Below are 25,221 nucleotides of genomic sequence, written 5' to 3' on the forward strand. Positions count from 1 at the left end.
TCCAGTGGAGACAACAGCACTTCCCCATCTCACCAGGATGTTTTGAGGATAAATACATTAAAGATGATGCGGGACTCACATACTACTGACATGGGCACCAAACAGCTACCTTAGTTTGCTGACTCAGGGCACAAGCAGCAGAGAAAGACCTCTTGTGGTTTTTTCCCTTCAGCCGCTGCAGTGGATGGTCTATAAGATCAAGAACGTTATTTTCTACTAAAAAGAATAAGTATCTTCTGTTGAAGCCAAGTGAAATCTGCTGCCCCGGAGGAACAGGACTTGCACTCTGCAATTTTATGCCTTATAGCATAGGTGCTGGAACTAGGGGTGCTACTGCACCCCCTGGTTTGAAGAGGATTCCATTATATCCAGGATTTACAGTTTGGTTCAATGGGTCTCAGCACCCTCACTGTAAAAATTGTTCCCACACCCCTGCCTTAATTTACTAGAATAGCCTACTAGACTATATCTGACACCTTATAGTCTACTGTATGTAGGTTATTTGAATGTTGACCCAAAGTCTCTCTTGTCTCCTTGAATGCTTGTGGGGGGAGGAGAGGAAGGAGTTATCAAAACCAGAGTATCCTAACTCTCATTTTTCTCATAACAGCTGCACAGGCCAGGAAATTCTGTGCATGGTCATTAGTTTGTGTTTGATGTCATCATGGGCATTCCTGGAGTGTTTGACATCATAAGCAAAGCCCTGGCGGGGCTGTGATGTCAAGATAGTCCCACCTCAATAGCTTCCAGTGTCTCACTCACTGCAGATGCAGTGCCTAATATAACGAGGCCCCACTCTGTGTTGTATAATATCAATGAGATCCGAGCCAGAAGGGCAGACGACAAGCGTCATGATGGAACAGACAGGACCAGGAGCGTCTCTGAATTTTCCAGCCCTCTGTAATGATGTTGTAAAGAGATCGGGATGATTAATTAGCAGGGAAAGGCCCAATGTGAGTTACATCCTCTGTCAGTTTGGACTGAGTACCTGAGGTCATCTTCAGACAGTGCGCGGACTGCAGACGTCAGGCTTTGAAGCCACAACAAGAGAAATTTAACCTGAGCCCGCTTGCGGTTTATAATTCATTGATCCATTTGCCTTGGAACAATGCATTCCCCTCCCAGTGGAGGATTATTCTGCGTGAGCGTGCAGCTGTGTCTCAGCCGCTACTATTTCGGGTGGGTGGGTGGTTTCCAGATGCCTGTTCCATGCCCAGAACCACTAGGATCAAACTAATGCAGTTGAACCCCCACGCTTGGTGCATGCTTTATGCCGCCCCATTCGTCTGGGTTTGGGGAAGCCAGACATGTCTTGTCAGTCATAGAATTAGCTCTGCAGGTGGTTGGCATAGAAACCATTAAGGCTGCAATACATCACTGGGGCTTTTTTTAGCTCTTCCATGTAAATCCGTTTCTGTAGTAACACTTCTTCTTTTTTTGGTTCCCTGTGAAATATTTACACTCTAACTCCCACAGACCTTTCTGTTAAAAATCTCTGAATGTGTGCACAGACCCAGACAGAGATGCACTCTGCCAACATACAGACAGACACAAAGCAGCAGGCTTGAATTGCACTGATCTTCCAAGCTCTGAGCTATCACCCAGATCTTACTTTATCATTTGCATTGCAGTAGCTACTAGTCACAGACAACCCCTTCCTTCCCTGCCATTATGCTAGCCACTCTACCACCATATCTTTACATGCTTGTCCGATCAGACCCCAATTTTCATTGGCACTAGGGCTCCTTTACACCACTTTAGCAGTGGCAAAGGGCCTGGATTGTGAATGAGAATGAAATCCCACAATCTTCTCTCTCTCTGTTTTTATCAGAGTCGAGTAGTTGAGGCGTAGACTTGGGAATCAGAAGGGGGTGGGAAATCTGTGTCAGCATCTGGAAGAAAACTTGTTCAAGTCATGCGGGTAACCTAACTCCTATTGAAATCAATGCAAATTAGACACCTAAATACCTTTGAGGTTCTGGCCTTAGACCAAATGTTTCTAGGGTGGATCCCTAAACTACTTAAACAAGGTGGCTGAACTTTTCCCAGACGTGCCCACATCTCTCGTTGCATGTCAGTTGAAGTCTATGTTTAGGCACACAAACTTAAAAATTTAGCCATAATCTGTTTCTCCCTTGGCTTCCCCATCTGTAAAATGGGAATACTGATCTCAGCTTGCCTCACATAAAGGTCTTGGGAGATTTGATTCACAGAGGTTAGCAAAACACGTTGAGAGCTTCAGATGGAAGGGGCTATAAGATAAAAAGCCCTATATGTGAGGGAGGGATCTTTATTATATTATAGAAATCATCTTGATATATGATCAGTGACCCTGATGTTCCCATTTTTTCCATTTGTTCTTGGAACTAGAGACATAGCCCTGCTTTTTGGGCCAGATCCAAAGTCCTCATGACTTCCCTGTTTGACTTCATTGGGTTTTGGCTCAGACTCTGAATTTGCATGATTAGTCAGTTTCCTTTCTCTTTTCCTTCCCCCTCCATCTGAGTTGCATAATACCCAGCTGTGTTGTCAGAAATGTCAGTCATGACTATTTTAAGGACTATGGGTTCAATCCTGCCAGGTGCTTGGCACCATTCAGCACCAAGTTTCGGGATACCAATAATATCCAATGAGGTTATGACATCCCAAACGCACCTGGGACCCGTGGGACACACAGTGGGCACGCACCCTGGGGCTCGAGCTATTGGGTGAAATGGTTATTGACTCATACAAGCATAATAACTGGCTTGTAATTAACCAGCCAATCAAATGACAGAACTTGCTCTTTCATTTGCTTGCAGTAAATTACAAAGCAAATTCTACCTGGGGGACACGTAATAAATAATGGCAGAGGGTGGTCTCTCAATCCTGTGATGACATCAGCAAGGAATTGTAGATTAAAAGGACATGATTAGGCTAAACACATCGTTTTCAAGAAGAGCAAATGACTGTCCCTTTTTATGAAAGGCCTTCTGTTATTAAAATAGGAATAATTGCAAATACAATGGTCATTAACACATTTGTTTTCTTCTGGCACTTTACTTATGGTCATTTTTTTGAAAAGCAGCTATACACTTTAGGGCAATTTCACTATACGGTTCAGGTATTTCAGTGCCTATGGAGGCAAATAGATACTTAATGGTATATACCAAAGTGCCTAAATGAATTAGATGGCTGCCTCCCTTTGAAGGCCATGGGAGTTTGGAGCCTGTCCTGCTTAGGCACAACTGTCAATCTCATTAGGTGCCTATTTGCATTTTTAGGGGTCTAAATGCCTTTGGAACTCTGGCCTCAAGTCACTTTTGCAAATGGGACTCAGGGATGGAATTCACAAAGGTGCCTGCTTGCCTAATTCCCATGGAAATTAAGCACCTCGGTACTTTTGTTAATACCAGCCCTGTGTCACTTAGGCACTTTAGAAAATGTTACCCTCAGACGACCAAAAGGTAGAACTGGTCACTTCCTGCTTTGGTTTGTTTTATGTTTTGCTGAGTAGTTTTTATGTCCCACAAAGCAGCAATATTTGGAGCAAATACTGCGGAGGGAGGCCAAAGCACAAGCAAAACATGGTATTGTTGTAATTTAAAAAAAAAACCAAACAACTCATGAAAACATTTCTGTTATCTTAGAGATTTGTAAAAGCTGATTCTTCAGTATTGCCAGGGCGAAGCATTCAAAAATCATGAGCCAAGCTCCCTATATATCATGATTAAGGCTACAAGTTGGTCATGGAGGTCACAGATTCCAGGATTTTAACTTGACCTCCAGGACTTCAGGCTCAGGCTTCCATGATTTATTGTTTATTGCCCACATCCTAAAATACTAAAAATACTCGTGACAAAATCTTAGCAGTACCCATGATCAGCTTAACAATCATGAGGTATATATTTTTAGGGGCTCGGTTCTCTGAACTTGCTTTTCTGTTTAAGTTTTCAGAGTGCACATGAGAGGCAGTGTGACTTAGTGGGTAGAGCACTGGACTGGGACGTACGAGACTTGGTTCTAGACAGTAAGTTCCTTGGGGCTGGGACCAAGTTTTGATTCTGTGTTTGCACAGCACCTCACCAATGGGGTCCTGGTCCTTGACTAGGGTTCATAGGTACTATGGCAATGCAGATAAAACAATAGGAGTCCTGGTTCTGCCACTGGCCAGCTGGGTGACATTGAGCATGTCCCTTCTGCCTCAATTTCCCCATCTGTAAAATGGGGATAGCCATACTCACCTTTGTAAAGCCCTTTGAGTTTTACTGATGAAAAGTGCAATCTTAGAGGTAGGTGGTGGTTATTATTTTCCAGCTTTTCTTTGCAATCACAAAGGCTAGAAATGTAATTTTAAAAAAAATGAAATGACATTCTGATGTAATCACTGAATTTCAGGCATTCCATAAAACACCAAATAGCACAAGAGTTGGTAAAGACTGGATTGATTTTATTTTTTTAAATAAGGCGACTTGCAACCTGTGTCCACTTTCCTCAAAGTCAATAGGAGTTTTACCAGCAATATTTAAATTGGCACAGAGCCTGTGCAGCGTGGTCTTGAATTCCTCCGACTGTGTTCCTTTGCAAAGGACCAGTGCAATGTCTGTGCACTACTTCAGTCCCATGAAAGCCTTGTTTTGAGAGCTTAAATGGTGCCCGAGCCTTGTGCTGGTCTTTTGCACAGGAGTGGAAGGTGCTCTCTCTTGGTTTGGCTAGAGAACGCAAACAGGTGACTGGAATGGATACGGAAATAACTACACTGACCCTCCCTGATTAATTCGTATTTGTGTCTTTCAGGTCTGACAAAACCTTACAAGACATAGTGTACAAACTGGTCCCTGGGCTTTTCAAAGGTACAGATACAGACAACAATAATCAGATCAAGTGATAATGGTGATGATTTGCGGGTAGTGCTCTGTGTTGGCCCAACTCTGCTCCTGTTGAAGTCGATCCCGTTACGTCATCGGAAGTGGGGTTAAAGAGCTTGTGAAATTGCCACCCTTAAGCCCTGTGCAAACACAGAAGATGCACCCCTTTCACTATACCGGGTTAGTTACAGTGGTACAACCTGCTTTAGTGTGGACACAGTTATATCGGTATAAAGGAGCTTATACTGGTGTAACTATTTCCATAGGGGGAATAAGCTATCCCAGCATGGGACACATTCAAACCAGTATTGCTGCATCCACATGAAGGCTTATACTGGTATAACTGTATTGGTAAAACATCACACTCCCAACTGGGCATAATGGTGTAGACTGGGCCTTGATCTTCTATTCTCTCTCTCTTTTTATTCTTTCTTTCTCATCTCTTCCTTGCTTTGATTTATCTTCTCTTGCAGATGAAATGAAGAGACGGCGTGACTTCTATGCAGCCTATCCCATGGCAGACGGTAAGTTTCTGAGGACAGGAATAGCCTCAGTGTCTCTTCCGTTCTGTTCTCTTCTCTCTGTCTTGATGCTAAATACATTTTGGGAGGGTTTAACGTCTCTCTTCCTGCTCTGTGTGTAGTTCCCAATGGGTCTAATGAGGACCGTGGGGAAGTTTCCGAACAAGACAAAGGGAACCTGACAGATGATGAAATTGTCAGCTTATCCATCGAGTTTTACGAAGGAATGAGGTAAGATTTTGTTGCTATTGCTAAACTTTTTCTGTTCTGAGTCAAAATCCTGCCCTTTCTGGCTACCTCTAAGATCTTATTTGTGGGAACGGATCGAATCCTGAAGAGTGTTCTCAGTGTTCTCGGTCTTCCTTTACTCAGGTAAAGCTACAGTTCAGGTCAGTGGGAGTTTTACCAGTATAAATACTCAGGTAGGAGATGTGTGCCTCTCCGTAGGGCTGGCACAAGCCTTAAATACCTTAGCTGCTCATATGGCCCCTATTACCATATAATCTGAGCACCTCACAAGCTAATGTATTTATCCAGAACCTCAGTGTGGCAGAGCAGTGTTGTTGTTCCCATTTTTACAGATGGGAAAACTGAAGTACAGCGCGGCTAAGTGACTTGCCCAAGTCACAAAGGAAGTCTGTGATAGAGCAGGCAACTGAGAAGTTCTAGGCGAGCGCCCTAACCACCAGCCCATCCTTCTTCTCCACCCTGTGTATCCCTTAAGTTTCCCTTGCGCTTGCCCTCTACTGAAAGATGTGATTCATCCCTGCGCAAAGTACAACCCAGTAATGGCTAGACAGGTGGTGAACTGTGATCGCTCCTATTGACTGGCTGCCCACCTGTGTCTGTTGTCTTATACTCAAATCAGTCTCTTTGGAGGAGGGACCAGAGGTGCTGACTCTGTGGGTGCTCCAGGGCTGGAGCACCCACGGGGAAAAATTAGTGGGTGATCAGCACCCTCTGGCAGCCAGGCTCCCCTTCTCCTCCCCCCCGAGCACGCTGTGTCCTCACTCCTCAGCCTATCTCCCAGTGCTTCCTGCCGCCAAACAGCTGTTTGGCAGTGCTAGCACACTCTGGGAGTGGGTGGGAGAAGCAGAAACATGGTGCGCTCATGGGAGGAGGTGGGGAATAGGCAGGGCCGGGGTGGGGATTTGGGGAAGGGGTTGGAATGGAGGCAGGGAAGGGGCGGGTCCGGGGACAGAGGAAAAAGGGGAAGTTGGTGCCTATGGCAGGGACCATATTTTTTTTTGGTTGTGTGTTTGTACAACAGTAGCACCATGGGCCATGGGTCCGTGCTTAGGGCTCCTGGGCATTATGGCATTGCATCCTCTTCTATTTATATTACCTCAGCTCTGCACCGTGGTCCACTTGTTTGCCTCGTCCACCTGTTACCTCTTTTCTCGTAAACAGTGAACGATGAGGCAGGGACGATCATAGGTGTGTACAGAGCCTAGCACAATGGTGCCCATCCTGGCTGTATAGTGACACACGTTAGGCAATAACAAGTCATCTCTATGAAAATACTGTCAAATTTAACAAGAGCAGAGCTGGGCAAATAATTCAAACAAATATCGAGGGAGAGAGGATTTTTTCTGTAGTCATTCTCTTTGGCGCTGCTTATGCGTCATTTTCTCTTTGTGCAATCAAGTTTTATTGGCCCAAATTCTCCTGCAGTCTTGCAGGCTCGAATGCTTCATTCACTTTCCTGGGGCATTCTCTCCTAGTACTTTATGAGGCTCTTTTAACCATAACGTCTGAGCAACTCAGTGACATTCAGGGAATTTATCCTCACAACACCGCTGAGAAGTAGGGACATGTTAATGGATAAAATTTCCCAAAGTACCTAAGACCCAGTAGTATTTAGGTGCCCAATTCCCAATGAAATGTGAGGATTGGGGCCTAACAAGCTTAAGAAAATGTTGCTCTTTATCCTTGTTTTCCAGATGGGGAAACTGAGGCTGGGGAGAGATTAAGGTTTATTTTTTTTCCTCAGCTTTCATTTCGCCACCCACACAGAGCGCGTAAATTTTTCCAAAAAGCGCTCAGCCCTAGCAGCTTCTAGCAAGAACACTGAATGCTGCTAGCACCTCTGCACTGGGGGAATTTCAGCCAATCTGTTTGATTCTGCACTCCTTTGCATCCATTTCATACACCACTGTCCTCCCTGGGGTGACTTCTGGCTTACCCTGGTGTTAACAAGAATTGAATCTAGTCTATTTAGTTCAGCGGGGTGTGGGGTGGGTCTGGGTGGTTTTGAATGGGACCAGATTAAAACTTTGCCAGGTATTTCAGCAGGCCCACTTGTAGAGATCCCATGTATCTCCAGCACGTGGCCTGATCCAAAGCTTATTGTAATCAAAGGAAGGACTCGCGTTGGCTTTGGAGTGGAAATGCCCTAGCAAAAGTCACCCATATACGTTGAAGATGCCCCATCCAGGGGTTAACTATACACTCACGGGTCCCATTTCAATGGGCATTAGGTACCTAAGCACCTTCCTGAATCTCAGCCCATGTGATTTATTGACTTTTAGGGCTGAAAATAAACCCAGTGCATGGTTTGGGAAGAGACTTTGAATACTCTTGTTTTCTTCAGTAGTAGAGATCTTGAGTAAGATTCTGGATGTGTTCAGCACTCCCGTTGACTTCTAGTGGGCCAAGATTTCCCCCTGAGTGCTTGATTGCCCTGGAAAGGTTTCCATGCACTGCATAGAAACTGCTTGAGTTGTCGGGGAAGATAAACATCTAGGCTGTTCTTTCATTAGAACCTGGACCCTATAGTTCTATAGTTGATTTAAGCATTTAGGGGGAGTGGAAGGGGGTGTCGATCCAAGTTACATAGGGTGAAGAGATGTCCCGATTTTATAGGGACAGTTCTGATTTTTGGGTCTTTTTCTTATATAGGCTCCTATTACCCTCATCTCCTGTCCCGATTTTTCATATTTGCTGTCTGGTCACCCTAAAGTTACACAATTTCAGCTACGTGAATAACATAGTGGCAGGCGACGTACTTAGATCGACTTACCGCGGTGTCTCCACTGCGATGAGTCCACTGCTGCCGCTCCCCTTTGACTCTGCCTGCACCTCTTGCGGTGCTGGAGTACAGGAGTCGACGGGAGAGCACTCGAGGGTTCATTTATCGCATCTAGAGGAGATGCGATAAATCGACCCCCCGCTGGCTCGATCGCTGCCTGCCAATCCGGTGGGTAGTGTAGCCATTCCCGTAGAAGTGGTCGTGTACAGACTATAGAGCCTGGGTGTGCAGAAGCTAATTATGCTTATGAATGGAGGGTTTGTCATGTGACCTGAAGTCATCTGTGTGGAGCACTGCAGCTGCAATACACAAGCTAAAACAAAGCCGTGAGTCTACGGCATCCAGAATGGTAGAGCGTATTGCAGTCACGAAGCCTTTTAAACGCTCGCTCTATGGCTTAGCTGGAGATGATTAGATGGTAAGTGCCTCTCCACCACCGCACATCCAGAAAGAAGTTAACCCTTGTGTCATGACTGCCTTGGCAAGGTTAATATCCCCTCTCCGTGGTTAAGGGGGCGACTCTATTTTCTGTTACTTTTTTACAAAAGTGCTCATTCTGTCCCTTTGTCCCTAGAGATGAAAAGAAAGGGACGATTGAAAACGGGGATGTGGAAAAGGAAAAGGTAAGTGCTGTCAGGCTGATCGCTTAGAGAGACCTGCAGGTAAATAAAAGAGGTCCCAGTCAGTGTGGGGACGGGGCAGGAGGTAGTGGAAAGCAAGGCTGATGCTTCCTGCACTGGGGCAGCTCCGCTAGTGCTTCCACTAGGGTCTGTGCAAGTTCCAAAGAGCTTGAAGCGGAAGCCACATTTTGTTTCTTTTGGCAGGGGGTATGAGACAGCAACAGATGATAACTTCTTTCCCCTGGCCTATGAGCTGCTGCTCCCCCAGCCCCAATAATCCTGTCTCCAGCCCTCCCCATGGTTTTACACATGGATCCAAATAAAGAATCAAACTCACTCCAAGAAATGGCTTTGTGCAAAGGCCTAGGACCGATCTAAGCGTTGGGGCAGATAAGTAGGAACTACTAGGATCATGGTACAGGTGGGGAATCTGAGGGGCAGAAATCAAGGCCCACTTTTTTAAAGGGGGCCAGTGGCTTTGGGTGTTTCACATTTTGGATGCCCTACTCCTGATGGACTTTTTGCCCAGATCTTCAAAAGGCCTTTAGATGCCTAACTCCCAGTGATTTCAATCTGAGGATCTGGATCTGACTTTCAGAGGGACTGAGGCCCTGTAGCTTTTATTGATTTCAACTACAATCTGGGGTGGTCTTTGCTATTCACACAACAATCAAGGAACCACACAGACATGCATTCTCCGTCCTGTATTATGCAGGAGGTCAGACTAGATGCCATAATGGTCCCATCTGGCCTTAAAATCTATGAATCTAAATAATGGTGTTTGCTGTGTATACGCCCCATGCAAGGATTAGCTATATAGACGCTGTGGCGCTTACTGGGTTCTGGCAGCTACTAAAACACAACATAGTGAGCATCACTAGAGAGCTCACAAACTATTTAAAAGGATACCACCCTATTCCTGGGCACTACAAGCACCCTCTGAAAGACAGGCCCAAGATGTCTCAAACTGGACATCCAAAAATCAGTGGTTGCTTTAGGAAATTTGGGCTCCCAGTCCCACAAAGCACATCTGTAACTTTAAGGACAATTAGTTCTAATTCTTTGTTGGCCCAGGGCCTGAGTGAATCTTGCCCAAGGGCCATAAGCAGCATACTGGATGAGGTTAGAACTCAAGCCTTCCTGGCTCCCAGCTCTGTGGTTAGAGCAAATGATCCGAGATAATTTTTTTTTTCTAGAGTTTGGCACTATTAATCCTGCGAATTTCAATTTGAGCTCATCTTCCTTCTGAAATATTAGTAAGGAGGAAATCAGCACAGACACACGCGTATAATATATTTCTCTGTATAAATATATAAAGACACTGTTAGTTCTCTGGTTATCTCATAAGGGCTTTTCTGCTTACACTGTGCAGCCCTTGAGAGATCGAATGATCTGATTTTTAGTCTAACCAGTTAGCAAGATATTTATTTTGGTCCTTGTTAATGGGGTGTGAGTCATTTTATGTCCCAGAGGCCTCTGAGTTAAAAATCAGTCGAAGGGATTTTTCTGCTGCTGCTGTTTTCTCTGTGAGGCGCTCTACCCCCTGCTCCTCACCCTTGCGTTGCAAAACCAGAACAGTATAGATTGCAGCAGAGCCCTTTGCGTGTGACCTGCAGGTCTTTCATGCCCCCCTGCTCTGTTTGTGTACGATAGATTTACAGCTGCTCCTGTACGTATTTCATTCCCTCTCCTGTTCCAGCTGCTCAGCTCTCAGTAACACTCTTCCCTTCCCCTCCTCCCCCGCCTTCCCTCTGGTCTTGCCCCAGAAGAACGGTGTAAGGTTCCTCCGGTGTCCTGCTGCCATGACAGTCATGCATCTGGCTAAATTTCTCCGCAATAAGATGGATGTTCCCAGCAAGTACAAAGTGAGTAGCGAGCGATCGGCAACTGGTCCTCGGTCACTGCTTGATCTGCTGACCTCTGTCAAGGTCCCATGCAGTGCGTGCCCACTGGGGCAGCGCGCCCCTCAGGCCGGCTGTGTTTGGACGGTCGCTTGTTACGTCCATGGAAGGTGTATAAGCATTTAAACGTTATCCCTGGGGCCTGCTGGCTATGAACAGTCCCTTTTGACACCCCTCATTCTAAATACGCACTGGGGTCCTCACTGTGTTCAAAACCCGCATGTCCCCATTCTCTTTTCAATGCCGTTATTGTTGGATATACTTCGATATTAAGCTGTTTAGGCCAGACCCCTGTTTGCACAACAGGACCCTGACTGAGGCACTATTGCAATACAAAGCTGTATTATATATGATGGGCATTATAGTAGCACTCGGGACCCCAACCAAGATTGCAACCCACCATTGCCTAGCACCGTGGTTCCCAAACTTTAACAGCCTGTGAACCCCTTTCACTAGTACGTCAAGTCTCACTAACCCCCTCTTAAAAATGAATATTTCCAGGGATTGTCTCCTGTACCCAAGTATAAATTATCAAAGCAGTGATCTTGGAAATAAAACATTTGGTTTTATGGCATGCTTATTACACTCTATTTATTATTAATTATTTATCATTACAGTATTTTTTATTACATTATGAACACGGCAACACTCTTCCAAGATCTCACTCAAAACAGTTCCTCCTACACAAGCATTCAGGTCTTGAGCGGTCCAGGCAAACAGCACATGTTACAAAAAAGCTTAAACTTATTCTTTATAATAATTTTAAAAACAATACTAGCTGCCTATTTCATTTTAAAAACAGCAAAAAATATCCACCTCCTTTTCTATTTCGTAAAAGGAGTCTTGGAGTTCCAATCTCCTCACTGTGCTAGACATGCTTGCTTTGATCTGCTTAACTCTTGGAAGTCCAGGGGCTCCGTGCTGCTGGCCCCATGCTGCCCAGGATCCCTAGGGACAGCTCCGTCTGCCATTAGGGAATTTTTTCCCGAGAACCCCCTGTAACATTTCTTGAACCCCCAGGGGTTCATGATCCCCAGTTTGGGAACCACTGGCCTAGTATAATGGGGCCAGAGGGACAGCTGGCGTCAAGTTGCATCACTCCATTTGAAGTCAACGGCCTTGATTTTGCACCGGCAGAGGCGCTGCCCCCATCCGTTTCAGAAGAAGAGTGTATCTCAGAGAACCTCCTCCCTCCGCCTTTCACCCAAAATAAAACCAAACGCATTCTTGACACTCCGGCAGCCCCGCACCGGTGCTGGAAATTCCAATCTCAGAGACCTCCCCAGATTTTTCCAAAGATTTATTACGTGTTTCTCTTATTGAAAACACACACTTGTTTAAAGGCTTGGCCGTTGTCATAATACTACTTAGCACTTATTCACCCTGCTGTACAAACATTTGCTAATTAAGTCTTGCAGCCCTCTTTTAAATAAGCATGCACCTCCTCATTCTATACCCCAGATGTGCCCAGAGCTATTCAGCAAGCCAGCACAAGGGTTAGAACTCAGTCCACTAGACAACCCTCACCTATCCAGTCTACCCAATAGGGCCTTCTTCAGAATGATTCTGACACGGATTCCCAGGGCCTACCAGGAGGGGACCTGACACGGGTACATTGGACCCAATTCACTGCATTTTGTATAGAGTCACTCTGATTTGGTAGCATGTTTACATTGATTTTGCGCTGGTGTAAGTGACTGGGCAAAGCGTGGAGCAATGGTTAATTCTGCCCCGACTGCCCAATATTCAAAAGAAGCTTAGAACCCCCTTCGGCACCAAAGTAAGTGGCCAGATTTTCAAAAGAACACAGCTCGGTTGGTGTTGGGCTCTTAGGAAAATCTGGTCTAAAGTGGGAATGGGGCACCGTGGAAATTATTTAGATGCCTAAATGGGAGCTGAGCTCTGTTGAAAAGGAAATCTGACCCCTTCTGTCCAATCATATATTGGGAAGCAAGTTATTTTATTTTGTCCTTGGGACCCCTGGGGTCACTGGAGGGGGAAAGATTCACTGTGGTCTGTATTTGTCAGGTGGAAGTTCTCTACGAAGACGAACCTTTAAAGGAATATTACACGCTTATGGACATTGCCTATATCTATCCTTGGAGAAGGGTGAGTAAGAAACTCCTTCTTTTGTGCTGGAAGGATCTTTGTAATTTATTGAGAAGCAGCGTCGTCCAGTGGGCAGGGCAATCACCTGGGATCTAGGAGACGCGGTTGCCAGCCCTGGCTTCATGGGTCACTTCCCTTCCCTGTTCTGTTTCCCCTCCCACCATTCATCCACTTGGTGTCCCATCTCCAAAGCTTAAAGTCTAGAGCAGAAGGCCTCTGAGTTACTACAGAGAATTCTTTCCCTGGTGGCTGGCTGGCAGGTCTCGCCCACATCCTCAGGGTCTAACTGATCACCCTAATTGGGGTCAGGAAGAATTTTTTTCCCCATGGCAGATTTGGTACAGACTCTGGAGTTTTTTTCACCTTCCTCTGCAGCATGGGGGCACTGGTCACTTTTTGGTTTGAACTAGTGCAAATGGTGGATTCTCTGCAACTTGAAGTCTTTAAATCAAGATTTGAGGACATCAGTAACTCAGCCAGAGGTTATGGGCCTATTGCTGGAGTGGGTGGGTGAGGGTCTGTGACCTGCAATGTGCAGGAGGTCAGACTAGATAATCATGATGGTCCCTTCTGACCTTAAGTCTGAGTCTTCAGTACTGGGTTTCTCTCTTTATGTTCGTACAGCACCTAGCGTAAGGGAGCCTTGATCTCTGCTGAAGTCCATTGATGCTACTGCAAGACTCCTAATGATTAATACCAGTTAATCAATACTAATTTTCAGGCAATAACTCAGCCTCTTTTCAAATGAAATATTTTTGTGATGAGTGGGTGTTTTTTCAGTGGTGGATAATAACAATAGTTAGGGGAAAGGTTTCAGAAGGAGAGGTTTATTCTTCCAAAAATATCTTGGACTTCAATTTTCTAGACATGCTGGGTACCCACCACTCCAGCTGCAGCTAATGGGAGCTGCAGGGTGCTAAGAATCTTGCCAATTCTCATGATTTTATAAAATGATTCAGTCTAAACTAGCTGTTACCGCTCAAGAAAGATCTTGGAGTCACTGTGGATAGTTCTTTGAAAACATCCACTCAATCTGCAGCGGCAGTCAAAAAAGGGAACAGGATGTTGGAAATCATTAAGGGATAAAAAATATGACAGAAAATATCATATTGCCTCTATATAAATCCATGGTATGCCCACATCTTGAATACTGCATGCAGATGTGGTCGTCCCATTTAAAAGAAAGGCATATTTGAATTGGAAAAGGTTCAGAAAAGGGCAGTAAAAATGATTAGGGTATGGAACGGCTTCCATATGAGGAGAGATTAAGAAGACTTGGAATTTTCAGCTTGGAAAAGACACGACTAAGGGTGGGGGGGATATGATTGAAGTCTATAAAATCACACTGATGTGGAGAAAGTAAATAAGGAAGTGGTGCTTACTCCTCTTGGCACAAAAACTAGGGGTCACCTGATTAAATTAATAGGCATCAGGTCTAAAACAAACAAAAGGAAGAATTTCTTCACACACCACAGTCAACTTGTGGAACTCTTTGCCAGAGGACATTGTGAACTCCGTTATGGTCTTGGCCTTCAAAAAAGAACAAGGTGAATTCATATAGGGATAGGTCCATTGGTGGCTATTAACCCGAATGGACAGGGATGGTGTCCCTCGCCTCTGTTTGCCAGAAGCTGGGACCTGGTGACAGGGGATGGATCACTCAATGATTCCCTGTTCTGTTCGTTCCCTCTGGGGCACCTGGCACTGGCCACTGTCGGAAGACAGGATACTGGGCTAGACGGACCATTGGTCTGACCCAGTCTGGCCGCTCTTATGTAGAGGGACCTTTGTGAGTCTGACCTCCTGTGTAACATGGGCCATAGAACTTCCCACAGATATGTTCTAGAACATGGTTGTGGATAAAAGCTTGAAAATGTGACCCTGAAAGGCAAAAAAAAATATCACAAGACAAATTAAAAAAAAACCAACAAAATAAATCCAGTTTATAAAAATCTCATGATTTTGGGGGCTTGACTTGCGATTTTTGACACTCCCCCTCCCCCCAGTGTTGGCAATACTGTGTCAGCAGCTCTGGAAAAAAAACCCAGGCCTCGACTATTACCCGCTGCCCCCACACCTGGAACAGGGGTGTGGCTGGCGCTTCCAAAGGGGCATCGGCAGGAGGGGAAAGTGCAGGGTTTGAAAACCGAGATCCATCAAAAAACTTTTCCCTTGTTGACGCTTTCTCTGCTAGAGCGTTTAATTAGAACCAGGTGCTCCGAAGAGCTCGGTTCACTCTCCCAGTCCGCTGTGGGGCGCCAGGGGCGAACTTTCAACAACCATCCTCTTCCTAGCCAGACATAGCTGCCTTGCACAAATCCACTGTTTTTTGTTTGTTTTTTAAAGGGGAAAAGGGTTTAACGTTACCCTTCTAAGTGATCATTTCAAATGAACGCCAGCAACTCTAGATTTCCCCTTTTGTGGCTCGAGTCTTCAAAGCACTTCAGTTCTAATTCAGGAAAGCTCAGAAGGACCCAGATCAATGGGAGTTAGGCACCTAAATACCAATGAGGATCTGGGTTAAAAGTACTGTTGAAGTCAATGGGACTTCATCACATGATTAAGCTCCTCTGTATTTAAGGTACTTCTCTGGCCCATATCACTGTGATATCTGGGTCTCACAATCTTTAATGTATTTATTCTCAGCAGCCCTGGTAGGAAAGTACTATTGTGCCCCTTTTACCGATAGGCAACTGAGGCACAGATGTACAAAGGTATCTTGGTGCCTCACTACCACTGAATCACCATTTGAGGATCTGGCCTTAGGCACCGAAATACTTTTGTAAATCTGACCCAGAGAGAGTAAATGTCTTGCCCAAGGTCACACATGAAGTCTGTGGCAGAGCAGGGTCTTGAACCTTAGTCCTAAGTTTGGGGTCTAACATCTGGAACATCCTTTTTCTCCTAACATAGAATCATTAGATTGGCCACAGATCTAATCTAGTCCAATATCCTTTCTCTGACAGCAGTCAGTAGGACATGCTTTAGAAGAACAAAATTCCTTAATTGCTAGTAGTTAGAGATTGACTTAAATCCTGATGCATTTAAGCCCTTCTTAATGATAATACATATTTTGGAAGAGAAACTACCTACTTTTTATCTGTGGCTGTTCTTGTTATCTATGTAAACATCTAGTCCTTGTTTGAATCTTGCTAAGTTTTAAACCACCATGACATCATGTGGCAATGAGTTCCACTGTTTGGTTGTGAAAAGATTATTTCCTTTCATCGCTTTTGAATTTGCCATCTTTTAATTTTATTGAATTGTTCAAAGTGCCTTCCTGACTAGGAAGGCATTTTGAACATGTGTGCATTTCCTGAAATGGAGGCTTAAGCACATGCTTAACTTTAAGCAGATGGGGAGTCCCAATGAACTCAACAGGTAAACATGTGAGTCTAAGGGTTGTGGTGGGCTAGTGCTCAACAGTTCACACGATAAAGCCCTGGCTCCTTGAGAGACCAGCTAGGAAATATTAGATGGTTTTCAGCAGGATATTTTTCACATTGCCACTTGCCAGTGGGTGGGTTTTAAGATGCATCTCATTTGAATTCCTGAATCCTTCATCACTTATTTCTGGAAGGCAGCCTGAAAATCTTTTCCACAGACTAGCTTTTAATCTTTCATGAACATCTAAATTCTTGAGCCAACTGGCTGAGTTCCTAGAAAGACATCTCAGAACTTGAAATTTTACAGGTGTGCCTGGAAAGAGCCATTGGAAATTCATATGAAAATAAAACAAAACAATAAATCCTATATCCAAAGGATTGTGCACTTGCACAATGGAGCCTGATTCATCAGTGCCTGCACCTCGTGTAGTCATTCATACTAGTGGGTGTTGAACACCACGATTCTGGTGTAAAGGCTACACAAAATGCAGGAGAAGAGAGAACTGTGACCGTAAGATTCAATCCATTTCCCACTGAGAAACCAAATGGCAAATCTTCCATTACAGCCAGTGAAAGCATGTTGATGCCCATAATTTAATATTTCACTCATTCTGTCTTTCACTATTATATCCAAGTACTGAGATTTTATTTGAGACAAAAAATTTCATACTCTTTCAGTCCTGTGTTCTCTCTCTAGCATCATTCTTAGATCATAGTTTGGATATCCAGCCAGCCTGTGGGAGGCAACGGATTGTGTATTATGGAGAAAGAACATAATGTCCTGTAACAAACCATTTAAATGGTTAAAAGAACAAGGAGTCCTTGTGGCACTTTAGAGACTAACAAATAAATTAATAAATACATCTGTTAGTCTCCAAGGTGCCACAAGGACTCCTTGTTCTTTTTGCTGATACAGACTAACACAGCTACCACTCAGAAACCTGCCACCATTTAAATGGTTAGTTAATGAGACAATGCCACAGTCCCTGGTAGAACTTTTTAACCACCATCATTATTACCCCAAAACTTTGTCAGGCAAGATATTTTGAAAATGTTTGTTAGAACTTAGAACCTACCTGTTTGCAGATGTTTCTTAATAATACTTAGTGCTTTTAACTCCTAGATCTCAAAGCATTTTAGAGAGGGATGGCAGTGTTTTAAAATGACATTGTCACATAGTTTTAGGTCATGAAAGGGGAAAGTTTTAAACAGATTAATATTAATAGAAATAGTCTAGGTCTGAATTAAAAGCAAAACATGAAACAGTTCTGGGTTAGATATTGAAGAATACCCTGCTACTCTCCCAAAGCATTCTGCAACCAGAAAACTTCAGGACTCCTAAACTTAAACTGATAAGGAGAATTGAAACTGACTAGTCTACTTACACTGCTGAAGCAGAGTGGAATATAAGAGGGGGGAAAAGGAAACATTCATAAATGATAAAGTAAAATAAAAATTCATATAGTTTTAATAAAGAGGTGTTATTAGCAGCACAGGTAAGGACATGCAATTGGTTTAAGTAGGATTTTTAAACTGATACATTATTTTTAAAAGGAACAGTATCTCCATTCCTCTCCTATGTATTCGTCTAGCTTGAGAAGCCGCTGACATGAACAATTTAGATCGTACTTAAACTTCATATTTTGTTTTGATATTTGCCATTTTGAGACTTTTACAACATAAACTTGTGGTACAAAGTTCAGTTAATTCAGAAGAATTAAACTGAACTTGGGAGTCACAACAGCAACGCCCTAATAAAACTGGGCTTTAGACGATCATTGTATTGAATTGAGCCCTGATCTAGCAGAGTACTTGGGACTGATTTAAGCCTGGGTTTTGTTGAATTGGGGCCCTGGCTGAGTTTTTAAATATGAAGTTAAATGCTAGGCCATAGCATGCTCTGCCGTCAAGTCAGTTAATTTACACTGATGATTTTAGGGGCAACATTCTCAGGAACAAATGGCAGTCAGATGCCTAACTCCTATAGGCAGCTAATGGGAATTAGGCACCTTGGCTACCCCTTTATGCATTTGACCCTTTCCTCTTTAGCTTTACGTCTGAGTCTCAAACTGCCGTTCCAGACCTGAAGAAGAGCTTGTGGGGCTCAAAAGCTTGTCTCTGTCATCAACAGAAGCTGGTCCAATAAAAGAGATTATCCTGCCCACCCTGTTTCTTTAATATCCTGAGACTGACAGCTCCAGCTGCCCTACCTATGTCCAGACTAATTGGTGTAGATATCAGTGTGATTGTCTCTAAAAACACCCATGTGAACATCTTTTGTCTCCCTTCTCCCCCCTGTAGAATGGGCCTCTCCCTTTGAAATACCGAGTGCAGCCAGCTTGCAAGAGACTAAAACTGTCCCAGCCTGCAAACTCTGAATGCACCAACACCAGCGGAGCATCCGAGTGCGAATCCGTCAGCGACAAAGCCAACAGCCCGGCCACCTTGCCCGCCACCTCCTCGTCCCTGCCAAGCCCTGCCACACCTTCCCATGGGTCGCCCAGCTCCAACACCACCACGATAAGCATCCCTGCCAACCCCGGCACCATACTCAATGGCACCTCGAACTGCCACCAAATGCCACCCTCCGCCAGCAGGGGGCGCAAAATGACTGTGAATGGCAGCACAGCATCCGCCTTGACCTAGAAGGGACCCCTTGGGCATGACTTTCCATTTTATATATAAATATATATGTGTATATAGGAAAAAAATTATACATACTTATTTTCTATTGATTGACCAGATTAATTTAAAATGCAAACAACAGACACAAAATGTGGTTGAGTATTTTTTAATGGTTTTTTTTTTTTTTTTTAACTTTATGGAACTTGCATGCCATGAGCCCAAGTTTAGGTAAAAGCTGCAGCCCCTTCATTTTCTATATCTTCGGTCACCCCAGGAGCTAATGGACTCACTAGTAGTGGACACACAGGTAATGGCAAAGCACATGGACCAAAAGCCTCAATCCTCAGTGTAAGTGCATTTGTGGTTCTGACACTTTCTTCCAAAAGGATGAGTCTTGTCCAGGCATTTCTTAAGAGTCACGTCTGATGCCATGCTTGTGTCAGCCTCCCCTACCCCCTTTCCTGACTGGTTTAGGGATGAAGAACCTAAAAGCAGGTGTTGAGTGTTTTGTGCATATGGACAGGCAGGAAGTGGGGCTCAGAGCTTTGTAAATCCTGCAGTTCTTCCACTATCCAAACTTCCATGGACTTTAAGTCAGAGGCTTGCCTGGAGTTAGGGCCATTGGCTAAAGTTTTCAAAAGTACGTAAATAATTTAGGAGCCCAGTTCCACTGAAAGTCAATGACCTATGTGATTTAGGAGCCCAAATGACTGTGGTGCCTTTGAAAATGTTACCCATAGGGTGTTATGTCCAGAGCAGCCTAGGGGATTTAGACACATCTTCCATTAATTTAAAGGGAAGAATTTGGTCTGATTCCTCCCCCACCCTCAAGACTGCATACAGGCCCAGCGGAAGCCAGCAAGAGCTGCAGGTGTTGGGCACCTCTGAAAATCTGGTCCCATGAATCACATTTTTCAAAAGATGTCAAGGCCAGATTTCTGGGAACATGCTGAAGTGTGTTGTTTCCCTCCCTTTAAATCTTGCCTGTATGCATCTACATCCCCTATCCTGCTTTAAATTTCTCAGCCAGAGGCTCCTTCCCTGGCTCCCTTTAGAATGACAGCTTTTCCCACTGCCTTGTTGCAATGTCTTATCCGATCATCTTAATCACTGGGTAATCTCCAAAGAGAATTTCCATCCCTCTGTAAATACATCCCTGCTCCTGTCTTCACTTCATAATGATGTTCCCCTACATTTCTGTGCAGTGGGGCAGGAAAGGGGAGAGATCTCAGCTTTAAGGGCCACCAAAGCACATCCCACTTGGAGGTGGTCTTGGCAAAGGGATCTAAAGAACCCAGGAACTGGCTTTGCAAAAGGATGTGGCTTTGTCTCCCTCATGTAAATTTTCTTCTCCTTTGCAGAGTAGCTTTCTAATGACTATTTGAGGCTTCGATCCTGCAAAGATTTAAGCATGTGCTAACTTGACACACTCCAAGCAGTTCCATTCATTAAGCATCTGCCTTAAAGGTGGAATGTTCAAGAGAATCTAGGCAATTTAAGAGCACAAGTCATTGATTTCCCCCCACTCCGCCACAACCCCAAAGGAGGCCGAGGGATCTAGCCCCTCATGTCAACAGAAGTTGGGAACCTCTCCTGGGCTCCTTAGTCATTTAGGGCTCTTTTGAAAAATCCCACTCAGACTTTGCAGGAAGGAGGCTTTAAGTAACCAACACCACCTTCAAAACAGGTAGCACTCACTTATTAGACCCATAACAGCATTTCACGTAGCCTCAACATTCATGAGCATGAAATAATGTGATCGGGTGGGAAAGGAAGAGAGTTAGGGCCTATCCCACCCAGGAAACCAGCGTTTCAGTCCTTCCACGGTGGTGATGGTTACCAGGAGTGTGGTTTCTTTGGTGGGGTGGCCAGAGATGATGCCAAAATGAAGAACCAATGTATTTCCCCATCATTCTGCTCTTCATTTCTTCCTCCTCAATAGCTCCTTGCTTGCTAAAAAGATTAAATTTAGCATTTCAAAGCTTCATTTTAGTTCAGCCCTGTCCCACCATCTCCCCTTCATTCTCCTCATGCGGGATTTAAAACATACAGTGCCTTTAGAAAGGTGGTTTGTTTGTGAAGGGGACAGGGTCAAAAAAAAAAAGGGGGGGGTTTACTATGTTTTCTTTTAAAAGGCATGTAGCTTTATAGTGTGCGGTGCAGCATTTTGCTTACATCTTGTTATGAAATTGTCCCCATGCAGGGGGGAAAAAAAACGCACAGGTCCCATTGCAGAGAATTCTCTTGCATCATCCCCTAAACCTTTTCTTCCAAGCTGCAGTGATACTTTTCCTTTAAGGCAGGGGTGTGAGCAGGGGCGGCTCCAGGCACCAGCACGCCAAGCGCGTGCTTGGGGCAGCAAGCCGTGGGGGGCGCTCTGCCGAGAGGGAGGTCCGCCAAAGCCGCGGGACCAGTGGACCCTCTGCCGGCAAGCCGAAGGCAACCTGCCTGCCATGCTTGGGGCAGCAAAATGCCCAGAGCCTTAGAGTGAGTTAGAGTGGGGGGCGAGGGAGAGTGTCTGCATTCTCAGAAGCACATGTTCTCTTGGGCCTCAAAAAGCTTATTCCCCTTATTTATTTATTAATTCATTCCACCAGGACTGAGTAAGTGCCTGCAGATCCCAGGAACAGGAAAATTCCTGCAGGAGACAGGGAAGAGGCAAGCTGCTAGAAAGGAGGTTTTCTCTGCAGGGGCTGCGTGTCGAGTGGGTGGGAAATCTTGAAGGCGTATGGAGACCAACAGGCGTGGGGAAGGGAACTGCGTCTACAAAGCCTGACTCCACAAAGTCAGCAAACATGGATTTAAAAACAAAAGCACTAAAGTATTCTCCCAAAGAACTGAGAGGTGTCTTGGCTGGGAAGAGCCAGCATGAGCAGAGAGTCCTCTGTGCAAGTCATTCGTGGTAAGGCTCTAGGAAGCTGGGTAGGTTACAGTTCAAGGACTTTCTTTCTCAGAATGCTGCGTAGGGAGAGGTCTCCACTGGGAGGCATTAATTGGTGCTATGCAGTTCAGTGTAGGGTGAACTGGTTAACACTGAATTAGGCGGGGCTCGGGACCTTAACTTCTTAGAAACCGTTGAGAACATTATCCCCAGCAAGAACGAGGGATCTGATGGGCGAAGAAAACATTCACTTTTTTTTGGAGGTGGAGGGTGGGTGGCCCATCCGAATTTCCCATGGAAGCAGCCAAAGTGGGCAGAACGCGTCTTCGGTTGGGTCATGGTGGGCAGGTGCGTGTGGGGGAAATAGGGTGCAGTTTGCCTGTATTGAAGATGGCTCCCTTCTGCCCTGCATTGTCTCATGGAAGGAGAAGGCACCCAGGTCGACTGCAGGGTAAAGACACATAAAAGCTGCCATTATTCTATTAGTCTTTCCCATTTTTGTTTCTTCCCCTTCTATTGGCTGGGGCTGGACTGCGAGCTCAATACTGTTTCACGGGGCTTCATGGGTTGAAAATATTCATCAGACTTTGGTATCCCTTCTCCTTGTACATAGGCCACAATGGACTAAATGAGGCACTTCCACTGCCTCAATTGGGGGGTTTGTCCTCCCTGCCCAATATGGTAAAAACCAAATTGCTCTGTATGTTTGCATCCTGTATGATGTTTTAATGTCCAGTAATATATTTGGATATTCATATATTGTTATTGGTTAAACATTTGTATAACTATACAGCTTTGTAAATGTAATAAATGCTGCAGATTGTCCTTCGACTCGTCTGTGTGTGCAGATCTAGCCGTCAGCCTGCCTAGCCGTTCAGCCTGCCTATATATGTTCATCTGCCAGCCTGTCCATCAATCTGTGTATATCCATCTGCCATCCTATCCTTCCCCCATCAAGCTGCTCTGTACATCAGCCTGCATAGTCTTCTACCTATCATCCATCCAGCACCTCTCTCTCTCATATGCAATATACAGCCTTCACCCATGCTTCTGAGATGCAGTGAGGTTTGACACATTCACGTTCTTTTAAGATTTAGTCACTTCAGGTGACTAAAGTTACCCCTAGCTCCCATCCTCCCAGGTCAATAGCAAATAGGGTGACCTGATAGCATATGTGAAAAATCAGGACAGGGGTGGGGAGTAATAGGGATCTATATAAGAAAAAGCCCTGAATATCAGGGCTGTCCCTATAAAATTGGGACATCTGGTCACCCTAATAGAAAAAAAAAATGCCACTCTTCCCTGTCCATCCCTTCTCAAGTGTACCCCTGTTCTCCCCTTCCACTCAGCATGTTAACAAGCTCTCCCCGATTCTGATGGTCATTTTGACCAGGTTTATCACACCTCCTTTATTCAGCATTGCAAAGCCAGAGCTCAGTGGCATTGTCTTAAGTAGGGAAAAGGTTATTTAGGGAGGCAAGATGGGTTAGTGGTGTGGCAAAGCTCCGACCTTGTCCCTGTGAGTCCCACGCTTCCAGGCGGTTTATGCTAGTCTCAGAGGCTCACTGCGACCCTCCACGTAGCCCTTCTCTCTCTAGGGCCAGGGTACAATCTACTGAGCCCTTTTCATCATAAGCCAGCAAGGAGATTAGGGGACTTTTCTCACCAGTCTCTGTTGCCCCTACGGGACTATTCAAGAACAGTTGAGTCTCCTGTCCTGACAGGGGCCTGTCTTCCCTACTTAGGAGGTGTTTCTGTAGTGGGGGGTTGGGGGGAACCCGGGCCCATCCTCTACTCTGGGTTCCAGCCCAGTGACCCTAATGGCAGCAGCTATTGGCAGCCGACCTTTCACTGCCAGAGTTGCTACATTTCCCTGGGCCACTTCCCACAGCTCTCCTGCTTCCCTCTCTCAACACCCTCTTCACCCTTCCCTTAGGGCTCCCTTTCCAGTGGTTTCAGGGTGTCTTCATAACCCAGCCCTTCAGCTGCCCTTCCTCTCCCTGGCTCTCCTCTGCCTGACTGGAGTGAGAGGGGCCTTAATTAGAGTCAGGTGCTTAACAGCCTCACCTGACTCTTTGCAGGTTAATTGAAGTCAGGTGTCCACCCTAGCCTGGAGCAACCCCTGCTCTGGTCAGTCAGGGAACAGAAAACTGCTTATCCAGTGGCCAGTATATCTGCCTTCTATTACTCTGCTGTTCCCAACTGGCCTGGGTCTATCACGGTGGATAAAGCACTGAACTGGGACTGAAGACCGAGGGTCCATTCTTGTTACCACCACCAGGTGACCTGGGACACGCCCTGCCATCTCCCTGTGCCTCGGTTTCCTCACTTGTAAAAAGGGGATAATGGTGGCTGATGATGCCAACGATAACTTCACGACCCTGTGTAAAATGCTTTGAGCTCTCTAGATGAAAAGTGCTACACAAGAGAGGTATTATTACATGCTGGGCTTAGTCACCACGAGCTGGATAAACCTGGCCTAAACTCGATCACTTTTCCTTGTCTAGACAAAGCCTAAGTAGATTTAAGGACATTTATTTGTTAAATCCAAAACGATCTGGGCTAGTCTATTTATCTGTGGCTGTCATGACCCTCGTGTGTAAGGCCCAGATCCTCCAAGCCATTTCGGTACCTGCCTCCCACTGAAATCCCAAAAGTGACTCCCCCAGGCAGTCTATGGCAAAGCAGAAAATGTAATCCAGATCTCCAGGTTCCTCGTCTAGTGCTTTAGCTAACTTTATTTATTTTTTGGGGGTGGGGGGAACCACATCTCCACACATCTTTTCCCAATGTAAGATTTTTTTAAAAATAATCAGTTTTGTTCCCTCTGCTGCCTTATCCCCCCGTTTGCCAGACAGTGACAAACCATAATGTCCTTACCAATACAAGGAACCATAAATCACTACAGGGCAGGCTGAGCCAGGGGGGAAATCTAGTCCATTTTTTAAAGCTAGATGGCACCGTCCCTGACACGAATGCATCTGGGAACCGAGCATCCCCCAGTAAAACTTCCCCTCTCCGAGCTCAAGCCGAGGGGGTTACTTGCTTTCAGCTCTGGACTTTCCTTCCATCACAAGTCTCTCTGGCAAATTGCTTTGTCCTTGGGACGTGGCAGCAAAGGAGTGGAGGGGGCAGATGATCAAAGATTAGCCTAGCAAAGAGCTACGTTATAAACAATTTGGTCCCTGTCCTCCTCCATTAAAGAACATATAGGAGCCATTTTAGTTCCCTCTCCTGCATGCATCTGACCTCTCTGCAGGACAGCAGGGCTTCTGAGTCCAACCAACAGCCTAAGTTTTC

The 25,221-nt window shown here is 45.2% G+C and overlaps 1 protein-coding gene across 3 annotated transcripts in view; it reads left to right on the plus strand.

Moving 5' to 3' along the window:
• PCGF2 (polycomb group ring finger 2) overlaps positions 1 to 22,750 on the plus strand; it is a 38,496-nt gene extending 15,746 nt beyond the window's left edge. The window contains exons 4-10 of one of the 3 annotated variants that reach the window (XM_032791353.2): positions 4,777 to 4,832; positions 5,321 to 5,371; positions 5,491 to 5,599; positions 8,974 to 9,022; positions 10,786 to 10,884; positions 12,949 to 13,029; positions 18,717 to 22,750. In XM_032791353.2, coding sequence (XP_032647244.1) covers positions 4,777 to 4,832; positions 5,321 to 5,371; positions 5,491 to 5,599; positions 8,974 to 9,022; positions 10,786 to 10,884; positions 12,949 to 13,029; positions 18,717 to 19,061 — 790 coding nt within the window. In that variant the 3' untranslated portion in view covers positions 19,062 to 22,750. The remainder of the gene's footprint in view (positions 1 to 4,776; positions 4,833 to 5,320; positions 5,372 to 5,490; positions 5,600 to 8,973; positions 9,023 to 10,785; positions 10,885 to 12,948; positions 13,030 to 18,716) is intronic. The other 2 variants (XM_032791354.2, XM_075059640.1) reach the window with 2 other exon arrangements.
• The last annotated feature ends 2,471 nt before the right edge of the window (positions 22,751 to 25,221 follow it).

Source organism: Chelonoidis abingdonii, chromosome 21, assembly GCF_003597395.2.
Source record: "Chelonoidis abingdonii isolate Lonesome George chromosome 21, CheloAbing_2.0, whole genome shotgun sequence".
NCBI classification, from domain to species: Eukaryota; Metazoa; Chordata; order Testudines; family Testudinidae; genus Chelonoidis; species Chelonoidis abingdonii.